General features: G+C 41.3%; 1 protein-coding gene across 8 annotated transcripts in view; it reads right to left on the bottom strand.

The window, feature by feature from the left end:
- The window catches only part of BRSK2 (BR serine/threonine kinase 2), a 285303-nt gene that overhangs the window by 80744 nt on the left and 192549 nt on the right, over positions 1 to 12010 (bottom strand). For all 8 annotated transcript variants that reach the window (XM_065755162.1, XM_065755156.1, XM_065755157.1 and 5 more), the window contains exon 4: positions 7771 to 7911. In XM_065755162.1, coding sequence (XP_065611234.1) covers positions 7771 to 7911 — 141 coding nt within the window. The remainder of the gene's footprint in view (positions 1 to 7770; positions 7912 to 12010) is intronic.

The raw sequence follows: 12010 nt of genomic DNA, 5'->3' as shown, positions 1-12010 counted from the left end.
TGAGCCCTATGACTGTCATTAAGGACATTTAAAATGGCCATTAAGGACCCTGCCTTTGATGTGAGCTAGGAAATCCAACAATCAAGGTACAACGTGAGCTGAACGCAGCACTTTTCCAAACTTTTGTTTTGTTTTCATTACAAAACATCTCACATTCGTTCAGGAGAATGGCGCAGCAAAAGGAGATGTACAAAAACTGCCCTTCCATGCCTCAGAGCTAGCAGTCTCAGCAGACCTGCCTCAAGTTCTGGGCAGAGCAGCATGTGAGCCCTGAGCCAGCTTCACTCCCAGACCACCCATAGGTAGTGAAAGGGATGGGTGAAAGGAAGGGATGACACCTTTGGTAAAGAACATACTATTCACCATGGGAAAGTCTCTTCACCATTTCATCCTGAATTCTCACCAGCTGGTATCCACAACACAGGCATTTTCAGACTTGAATTTAAGGGAGGACCAAATAGAAAAATTAAGTACTTGTAAAGTGGCAATTTTTTTTTTTTTTTTGCAGTGCCATGGTAAGACAGAGAGGTTAAAGTGTGCCAGCATCCACACATCAGATGTGGGGTGAGCTTCCCCTTGTGCTGCACAGTGCTTTTACCTGAATGAGCAATCAACCTGAACGGATGGTAGTCTTTAGGTAGAGAATTTTATGCCCCAGCTTCTAGCTTTCTGTCTTTGTTAACACTTGGAATCCGGGACCACCCTGTGGACAGCAGTGAGGCCAAGAAGCCTACACTAGAGTGGCAGAAGTAGCATCACTGCCACTGGGAACAAGCCTTCCTCCCTGTTATTTGCATTGCCCATCTTTATGCTGCCAGTTTCCAAACGCCAGAAGGAAGGGAGAGAAACATATGGGAATAGGGAAGGTTTGTTAAAATTTACCTAAGAGCCTATTTGCCTGGATGGCCTTATGAATTCATATTTGGAAAGAATTCTCTTGTGCCAAAATGAAACAAAACAAAAATCCCACTGTATGTGGTAATTACTTGGCATTAACGGAACGTTGCAGAGTAAATGCATTTAATTTGGTCCCATTCCAGCTGATCTCTCTGGCTCTCTATGTCTTATATGATCACATCAACTCCTTTCTCTGCAGGTGGAAAAGAGGACTCGTTACCTTTTGATTGTTCTAAAGTCTCTAAAGCTGTAGGGGCTTTCGCGCATGGCTAGAAAATCAGTATAGAAGAAAGCAACTTATTTTGTGACAAACATTCATCTCGGGCCCTACATATGCTGAAGAAGAATCTGAAAGGGAAATACAGTCACGCAGAAGTCACTGAAATCCTGACCCAGGGTGGTCACAGACTGCCCAGAGCTCCTCACCCCAGACGATGGAGTAGGAAGTCAGCTCCACGAGCTTGCATGCAGCAGGTTTTTGAAGGGAGATCATGGGAGTGAAAGGGAGCCACTAAATATGCTATGAGACTCTCAGGCTCTCTGCAACAGTCCTTTTTTACAGAGTACAACTAAAGCTTTACAATTCTACTGCAGCACAAGACAAGGATGGGGAGAGAGAAAGAGATGGTGGACTCAAGAAAGGGTCTGATGGAAATGGGCACAATTCTCAGAGGTAGTGCAGAGAAAATGAAAGGCACACATTCATTAATGTGTTCCAGCTTCACACTCACACACTGGCCAATACTCTCTGGTCCCTCCCAGTGATGCTATCCAGCCAGCTCCTCCAGCTCCCTCCACTGCTTCTCTTAGCCTGCCCTCCTGCTCTGGGAACAGCCCTGGAGTGGCACTGCAGACAATTGCAGCACAGCAAAAAATAGAAGCAAAACAACCACCCTCTCCCTCTCACCCAGGATTGGGGAAAGATTTTGGGTGTAGAGACAGATTCAAGATCTTGGATTCAAGGAAACTATGTCACTTGGCACAAGATGATGAACCAACCCATTATTTTAAAGTGATTTTTGAGCTGCAACTTTCCTATCAGTTTCTATGACAACTCATTGTAGGTCATAGATTTCTAATCCAAGAAACCTCCTAATTGGTGTAGTTGCAGGTCATTTGTACTAATCAAATTGTTGGCTACTTTGCAAAATGCTTTTCTTACTGACCCCAAAATCCCAGAAGGGCCAGACCACAGAATAATTGTTCTGCAGTACACTTCTTAAAAGTGCTTAGAAGAAGCCTGATGTGATGCAAATAATTTATCAGTGTTAATAGCATGAGAAACAATATTTTTAATTTGCATGAGCAGAAAAGGTAAAGACATTTCATCTTATTTTCTCTTGCTTCTGCAAATAAGATCCAAATGTGTAACTGGCATCTACCTACAGAGGAATCTTTGTTTAGAGTCATGGTTGCTATGCTTAAATTTAGTAATATTCCACAGAATCCTGCAGAACAAGCAAATATAGCTAGGAAAAAGAACAAGATCTCTAAGCATGTCAGGAACCCAAAGAAGTGCTTGAATGCCTGAAATCTTGTCTGTTTTTAATACAATTATTTCTACTGATGTATTAATATATACTGCCCCTCCCTAAAAACCTTGCCTTAAAACATATATTCATGAATTCCAAAGACAGAACAGACTGTCAAGTCTGATCACCATGAATGCACTTGCCAAAGGATCTTACCTGGTTATACTTAAAGTAAGACTATGCCATTTTTCAGTTTTCAGTGGTTTACGGAAAGAAATAAACTTAAGAAAATACACATAGCTGAGCTGGTAACGTTGTTTGACATTGCAGCTGCTGTATTAATGCTATTTCTCCAGGTTTTTTTATTATTATTATTTTATTTTTTTATTTTTTGTACAAGGAAAATGCTTCAAATCCTCACTGTTTAGAGTGAGTTTCGGTCCTAGACACGCAGCTCCTGGATTCAGGCAAAGACTGGCAAAACTCAGCTCTTATCAGGGAAAGAGGATACCTTTCTAATCCAATGGTCTGAAAGAAAACTTCAAAATCGAAAGACTCAAAGTGTCTTTGGACTCTTCAGACCCCAGAAGAAATACCAGAAAACAACATTATTAAATTCTACCACTTCAAACCCACTTTCACATTTGGAAGCTTTAAGCCATAATTTCAAAGAGTCCAGCTATGGTAATCTTAATTATTTGGCAGATCATCTCTGCATCCTCCTTATAAATGAAGCAAGGCGAAGCAGGAGGCACTAGGAAGGTGGTACTAACAGGACAGCTTACTCATGGAACCTGGCATTCTTTGGCTTTCTCTGCTTCTTGGAGGCATCCCGGATTTCTTTGTAAAAGCACGTTTCCCCTATTGACAGCGCTCTGCAGCTCCTGCCTGCAGTAATATACGGGAGATTTTAGCATCACTGCTGTGAAATCTCTAAGTGCTATTTTATAAGGGGCCATTTCCCCCCTGCACTGATTCTAAGAACACAAGGCAAAGCCAAACAAAGCTCTTATTCATTGCGTTAGCCCCCTAAGTCACACACCCCCATGCCTATGCACACACACACTGACACACTTCAGCAAGATCCTTGTGCGTACTCAAGCAGGCATAGCCCCAGGCAACAAAAGGAGAAAGGGACCTCATAATTGTCATTTATCAATATTCATAAAGAAACTGCCTTAACCCCTCCTGTGCATGCTATGAAAGAAAAAAACAAAACAAAACAAAACAACAACAACAAAAAAAACCACAACACAAAATGAAACCTAACCAAAATAAAAATAAAGTGAAATAATAATCTTGCTGCTCATTACCACGGGGAATTTCCTCTCAATGTCACCACTGCCCTGTGCAGTAATTGGCATTATCTGTTATCTCTGAAGCTGTAATAAGGTTTGCCACGGGGCATTTTCTGTAATCATATTTTTATTTGTCAGCTTGTGAGATACAGACACCAAATATGAGCTTGACCAAAGCGCAAACCCAACACACAAAATAAGGACGCAGCCAATCCCAGCTTTTGGCGGTGATGTCACCCGCAGCCAATGCGGCACCCGCCAGCTCGCTCTGCCCGGCTCCCACCTCCCGCGCTGCAGCATTCCCTTGCTGCAAATAAGAGCCTCTTCCTGAGGAAAGCAAGAATTTGCGACCTACCCCAGTATTTGCTCCCGTATTCTTTTACAGTAACTATAGGCGGTGTTGAATTAGCTGAGAGCTCTCTACAGTATGGATGCAAGATACGCAAAAGGATTATTGATTCATAGCACCCAGCTGAGACATCTTAAAGGTACTGATATAAGAGAGTAGACACCCATTCTTTGGTAGCTTAGGAAAAAAAATGGTTAGTTACATTCAAAACCTCTGTACTAGCTAGCGAGGTCTTATGTCCAAGGGATTCCAGGTTACTCTGCCATTTCTTGCATCACTTTTGAGCACACTGGTGTGCTGCAGCACAGCACAGAGCCCTCGGAGCTCACACAGTGCTTGCATCACTGAGCTCACCATTCTGCTTGCTAGCTCAGGCAAAGCACCAGGGTAACACAGAGGCACTGTTCACAGGATCACATCTAATACCTCTGTGCAGCACTGCTTTGTAATAAAGAATTCCTAGCACAGCGTGGGAAGCCCTTACGGAACTGAGAAGTCAGGTGTCTGTGGGCTTTTTCCCCACAGGTAAACGTACCACCAAACTCCATATGTGACCGCACCTCAGAGTGAGATACCTCAAATCTTTGCACCTAGTTTCTACTAAATAAAACATGAGGACTGCTCTGAAAGTAATGCCTCCTATTTTATCATGTTGGCCCACGACATCAGAAGTGGATGTTGGTGGTACAGCAGCAGAGGTTGAACCTTCCCACTGATATTTCATTCCATGTTGTTGCCATGCAACAGACAGCAGCAGAATCACAGTCTGACAGAGTGCCATCTGACGTGGAAGTACAGATGAGGTGAAAACGTATCACTGAATTCCACATGCAGAAAAAAATGGCACCTAGTGATGTTCAGTGATACTTCCTGAATGTTTATGGAGACCAACCAGTGGGTGCAAGCACAGTGAAAGCTGGACTGCGTGGGCAACATTTTCTTAGCAATGATGCCATAATTGGCAGCTGTGAAACAGTGGATCACTTCAGATTTTTATGAGAGCAGCATCTAGCTCTCATTTACTACCGATGAAGATGCATAGCTAATGTTGATTCTGTTGAAAAATAGCATTTTGTAGCTGAGAATTTGCTCTATCAAAGTGTTACTGTGCTGTTTGTAACTGTTGTAGTTTCCATGAGAATAAATAAGAGGCATTACTTTCAGAGCAACCTATGTAATAACAGAAAGTTCCTACCTTTTTAAAAACAACATGAAAGCCATGAAAGAATGCTCAAGCTCCAAGCCTATTTTGCTTCCTTGTCTGAGCTGCTTGTTTGAAGATACCTTCTCAGACACAGGTGATCTCCATACTGAAAAAACTGCTTCCAGTAGAAGCCTTTTATTGATGCAAGCATTGGGGAATCCTTTCTGATTCTTTGGTCCATGAATCCCAATGCATTCTGAGAGGTGAAAGCTGAATGCGGCTACATACTGTAAAAGCAAACCACAGATGCTCCTCTGTGTTTTGGGAGGTAATGGAAGAAGATCAGATGATGATACGGGTCTAGGGACACCAGGCTATCAATCCATTCTGCCAGTGAGTTAGAGGCAGCCACGTTTAGTCATTAACCAAAGCAGAAGCCTTCATTTTTCAACGTGGTCATAACTGGATAACCTGGCTGATGAGATGATTTGTCATTTCACTGCCCCATGACAGGACAAGGTCAGGCTTCATTGCTTAGGGAAGCACATTAACTTTTATACTCACACAGATGCACACAAATGTATTTATGCATGCTTCTATTCTCAAAAAGAGTTTATAATAACTGTTCAGAATATCACACAGAGTCTAGTATAATACCAACCACACAAGTGTCAGAGTGACCGGGAGGGAACGCGAGCTTACGACTTACTGCTAGCTTATGCAGCACTAGATGTTAGTAGAGTGGGATGTGGCAAGGAGACAGGGGATTTACTTCTAAACAAGACTACTGCCTACAGTCCAATATGTTTAACAGAGGAAAATGGATTCCTCAAGAGAGACGTGCACTCTGCCTTGGAAATTCCACATATCCTTAAACCTGCAGAAGTGCTTGTCTGTCATGTTGACAGCCTCACCACAAACCTCGCTCAGTTTATTATTCAGACATGTCACGAGGCATCCAGCAAAAGCCCAAAGGACTGATGTGAATGTTTTCATAGCAACTTCTGTACCAATTGTGAATCATATTTCTCTGGAATATTTAATTGAAAGAATAAATAATTTATTTTATGTATTTTCAGTTGAACTTAAATATTATTTGAGGCTTTTTGGATCAGACCTCTAAATGTGAAGCCACGTAGTGAACAGAAACATCTACGTATGCAACCCATCAGTGGTTACACTGCCCAGAGTACTTAAAAAAAATTAAAAATTACAGATGTATGATTTCCCAGCAATTATGGTGATTATAAGAAGGTGATGATTCTCCAACCCAGTTGATTAGCAAGGAAGAAAAATCATGAAAACCACAGAACGAAACTCATCATGAGAGTCTGCCAACACAGAAAACTCACATTTGCTAGTCAGAGCATACAACTTGCTCTCTCTGGGAACTTCTCTGACTATTATAAACCTGCTAGTCCCAGGCAGGCATTGCCCTCAGAACCTTCTCAGCAGGATCTACCATCTTTGAAGTGCCTCTTCCACTAACAGTATAATCTTCTTAACTTGGGCTCCAGAAAGGCACATATTCCTCTTTCCATTTATTAGAAATTAGCTCCTTTCAAATTAATACTGTCTGTTGAAATGAGTCAGAGATGCACAGGGAGAGAACTGTAAAACCTTAAATGTTTAGGCATCCATTTTTGCTGTGGCAATTTGTGCTGCAGGTTATCTGGCAGGTCAGTTTTCAGCACAAAAACGTGGGTAACAGAAATCACTGTATCATCGCTGAGAAGTATCCACAGAGTGATTATGCAAACCCAGCTACTGCAGCATCTAACAGCAACCCTGGGCCCCCTGAAGAGGGGTGGCCGTCTGTGGCTACAAAGAAGCAACCACGCAGCCATAATGTATATGACCTCCCTCAGCCAATCTTACTGGGAGGAGCTGCATTTCTGAGATACAAGCAGGTCAGCAGCTGTACACAAACCGGGCGCTCAGATTCACCACAACTGATTCCAGTATAATTTAAATTAGCTCAACTTGCTGAAAATTAAGTGGAAACTGGTCTGATTTAAAACACTACCTAAACGAGCAGGTTAAGCCACACTTTATGGTAAAATCATCTGACAGAGTTAGTAAATATCTACTGCAGACACATCAAGCAAATTTGTCCCTACTGGAAAGGAAATTAAAGGCAGCAATGACTCAAATGCCCAGAAGGGACTCAGTCAAAGTTGCCAAAAGCCAGCAGGTTTCCAAAAACTTCAGAAAACCATAAAATGAGTTGGCTCTATTGGCATCTGTCCCAAGATTCTTCAGGGACTCATTTCAAAATAGTGTTTGTAATTCTCAGTTATTAGCAAGTGCCCCTAAGAATGATGGAAATTAAAGAGCTTCTCCATGGTGGTTTTGGTTTTCCTGATTAAAACATTCCCTGTGAATGAATTCTCTTCCAAAGATAATGTTCTCCACGAAATGTCTGTCTCTGACTGGTACACAGTCTCACAAACAGCCAAGAATTTTAAAACATGCCAGCATTTTACACAATGCCTTTACGGCTTTACAACATTGGTTACTTCATAGTAAGTAAAAATGTCAAGAAATAAGATGCTTTTAGTATGTGCTTTTATGTTACAGGTAATTCCTGGTGGAAATGACTGTACTCACCATATTGAATGACTATGGCAGAAGTCTAAAGCAGAGATGATTTGTCGGAAGAACTTCCTGGCTTCTTTTGGTGTCAATCTTCCCTTTTTTACAAGATAGTCGAAGAGCTCCCCACCTGACACATGTTCTAGCACCAAGTACCTAGAAAGAAAAACCAACAAAGTCAGGATTTGTGAGTACATTACCATACCAGCCTCTCACACACAGCTATGTACAAACATTTTTTACATTTGGTCAAGGAGAGCGCTTCTGGAAACACGTGAAGATAATCAGAATTTTAAAAGAAAAAATGATTAATATTTTTAACAGCATTCTTCTGCTTGTTTCACACAAATCAGTGATTTGTAACAAATCAGTATTTCACTGATTTATTGCACGCAGTGTTCAACAGCCTACTGACTGAGAATCTAAAAGCCAAAAATGTCTCATAAGGCCAGGAAGGGGAAGAAGAGAATAATCAGGTATAAGCCCTCATGGCAGCTCTTAAAGCTACTGTGGAAGGCTCACATCTCTTAACCAAGCTGACAGTTCCTTTATAAAACAGGTTTGGCAAAGCTGTCCTCATGTACTGCCTCATGTTCTGCCTTGGACACCCGGGACCCAGACAGATGTCAACAAGCTAGAGGGAGCTCAGAAAAAAAAAAAAGGGTGAATAGTTTATATTATGAGAAAATATCAAAAGAACTACATGTGTGCAGCCTAAATAAAGGGCTTCAGCTCTTGTTGCTGAACAGCAGTGATTTGCTGGAGCAGCTGTTCCCCCCAACTCGCATATGAAGAATGTGACACTGAGCAAATAACTGTGGCACAGTGGGGACCCAGGAGTGAGAGAGGAGACCCCAGTCCTCATACAGCACTCCTGGAAATCAAAGAGAGAAAAGTGAAATCTTCTGGAAGGAGAGGACCTGCCATGGATGGACCATCTTGTCGCTGTTAAGTGGATGTAATGAAAGGAAGCAAAATAGAAGAAAACTAAGCATAAATCTCTGTAAATGCTGCCTAACAGAGCCTAATAGTTTCCTAAGGAAGCTGTGCAACAACTTCAACTGAACCACTTAAAAATAAACCAGATGTAATTTGGACAAAGCCAAAGACTTCTGTCAGTGACAGGACTGTTTAAAACCACCAAGGACTTCTTCCATCTCCATTGCTATTTGTTTGAGAGACATCACCAGAAACTTGCAAAGAAGGCTTTTTACAGATTTGGTGAGTGCTTCTCTGTCCCTTCTTCCCAGACTTCTTCAGCAGACTGGGCTGAACAGTGTGTGCAGTATAATCTCCATCTCCTCCTGCTTTGCTTTACAATCAACTAGCTTTACTACTAGTATTAATCCAACTTTTCAAATTTGAGAGGACAGTGAAAAACATTAATCCAGGATACTTCCTTTTCTGTACTTCAAGCAACATCATCTCAGAGGGAATCTCTGAAAACGAAGGAGGAGAATAGTTTTATAAACTTGGGAGCTAATAATTTCTGTTTTCAAAGTTTTCCAAAGGATGGAATAGTTGATGGGGTCTATGAAAAATAAAGTAGTAAAAATAGTCAAATGGTTTAATAATAACAGCATCAGCCTTCAAGTTGCAAAAGTGGGACCAGAGCTCCTGATTCATCTGCAGCTAATGTGCTCCAGCCATATGTTGTATCCAGCCAGCAAAAACAGAAAGTGCTTTCCCTTCAGAAATGCAGCAGAGAATGCAGCAAGGGACAGACAATAAGATTGTCTTAACAGCTAGATAAGTAGGATGAGAGCAAAACAAGGCAGACAACAAGATGATTTTCTAAACTTTGGGGAATTTTAACTATAGTTTCTGCTTTTTTAACAAAATAAAAAACAAGTTATGAAAATATGTCAATATTGACAATTTAAGTGAGCAATGAGAAAAACCTTGACTTAACAATCACATTTGAAATATCTAGGTTACCTTCACTCCTGGAAGAGATGGGTACTCACCAGACTTGACAACAAGGAGATAATCATTTAATCTACCTTATTCTTTTCCAGCAAGATACTGAAACAGGCAGAAGAAAGCTGATGTACAGTAACCACAGGTACTGGGTGTTCACATTTTCAAGTTCCAGCCCTGACTTTTCAAATCCTGGCTAACAGACACTCCAATAACAAGGTTTTCTATATAATTTATTCTTCCTCTCACACTAGAGACAGATTCGGCTAAATACCCTGTATGACTGACCCAAATGTGGCAGAGAATCAATCCTAAAACTCTCCTTCACAGCTCCTTCTCTAACTGTGCCCAGCAGAAGTTGGACACAGCAGTGCATCTTGCCCCCAAAAATCAAACTGAAAGCTTCTTTTCTTTTCTGCAAGGAATTTCATGAAGATGATTGTGGCTACAGGCATACAGAAAAGCCTCTACACTTGTTTCAAATGCACAGTTTTAGAAAATTACAGACCCAGCATTTCTGTCACCCACAGCAGGAACTGCAAAGCAATTTATTTTCATCAGCATCATCTTATTAAAAACACTCAACAAAAATGCACTGACATGTTGTACAGAAAATAAAACAAATGGAAAGACAGGAAGTGTTTACAAGGTTATTCATTTCTGCTTGCCACCCAGAAGCACCAGATATAATAATGGAAGTGAACAGGGGAGAGCATCTGAAAAAGATTTGTGCCTATGACAAGACAAGGGACATAGAGAAGCACAGCGACGATGTATTCTGATCTGACAAAGCCCTAACTTGACAGGAGTGTGAAGGACGACAAACACATTCCCCAGTGGTCAAGTGCAAGAAATAAATGCTTCAGGGATGGTTCCACAAGCACATGGTTATGTTGCATCTAGCATTTCTGAGCTCAAATCTGCAGCTGGTCACCCGCCAACCCTATTCCCTACAGTACGATGGATTTTTTTTTAGGATAGCCCCCAACTAGGAGATTTTTGATTAAACAAGGGCATCGTTCAGCACCTGCCTCCATCTCTGCGCAAGCCAGTGTGGCACTGGCACATTACACGGTGCAGCAGCAGTACATGTTTTCCAAACAGGCAGAGAAAGGGGTTTAAGTAGTTCCAAATGCTGCATCAGTTCTACCACCAGATAGCTATGCAATCCCCATTAAATGCTATGTATATTTATCTGTACCTATATATGTCTGAGTAACTCCATGAAAGAACATACACATTCTGAAAGGCTTTCAAGGAACCTTTTTCAAGCAGAAAAAGCTAATGAAAGAAAGAACGTTATGCCTACATTAGACTGATAGCAACATCCTACTGTAAAAAATGTAAAAAAAAACCCTGTGATAGCCATTGAGAAGAAAGCTCAAGGAAAGGAAAGGCTGGTGGCACGTACCTCTCCTGCTGGATAATATTGAGAGGGGTACAGTAGGACAAAAAACACAATGTAAGATCACTTAGCTTTCACCTCTTGGATGCTCTGGGCACACACCAGCTTTGCTAATGCTTGCATTACACATGGGACAAGCTCGTGAGTAGTAATCTCCTAAGTAAAGCGACTTGCCCAGGGTTACAAAGTCACCAAATATCAGAGCTGGGTTTAGTCCCTGTGGTCTCTTGTCCCTTCTGCATTGCATTGTCCCCACCACCTTCCTCTGCTTGCCAGGACACTGGAAAATCAAGAAACCAAAAGCCTTCTGCAACTTGTCATGAAGCCAAGTGCACATGTTGTTAAAAATAAATTATTGATTAAGGATTTTCTTCATTAGATACATTCATTAAGAGGCTGCAAAAGTTTTCTGCAGGTCACAGCTTGCTTCCATAAAGACAACAAGGTTCAAGTCTTGCATGATATTCCTTCACGCCCCTAGTACAAGTCAATACATACAAAAAAAATATCTGATGAAGTCCAAAGCTTCAATGAGATGAGACTTTTGTCTTTCAAGACAAAGGAGCTCCATGTTTAATGCAAGAATGATTTCTTCTGTTGGACAGAAGCAGAGCGACTGGACGCAGAAACATTTTGACTATTCCCTGTGTCATTTTTTCCATCTGTCTACCAGTATCACTGCCTCCCCAGTAAAAGCCAACAAGTTCCTAACCTCAAATGATCTAGCACATATCATATTAGAAACATATGTGCAGCTTAGAAAAGGAATAACCTTGACTCCTTCCTTGCTTCTTGTTTCACTGCAATGAGCCTACACTACTTTGTTTCTTTGTTTCACTTTATTTATTCTTCATTTACTCTTTTAGCCAAACAAAAAATAATAACAGAAACCAAACAGCATAGGAAAGGAGGGATGATTTCTGTATGTGA

This window comes from Cyrtonyx montezumae, unplaced genomic scaffold (assembly GCF_038088225.1).
Source record: "Cyrtonyx montezumae isolate F1298 unplaced genomic scaffold, pur_monq_1.0 scaffold_10, whole genome shotgun sequence".
Classification (NCBI taxonomy): domain Eukaryota; kingdom Metazoa; phylum Chordata; class Aves; order Galliformes; family Odontophoridae; genus Cyrtonyx; species Cyrtonyx montezumae.
Note: the sequence above shows the minus strand (reverse complement) of the source record. Positions and strands in the feature narration are given on the sequence as shown.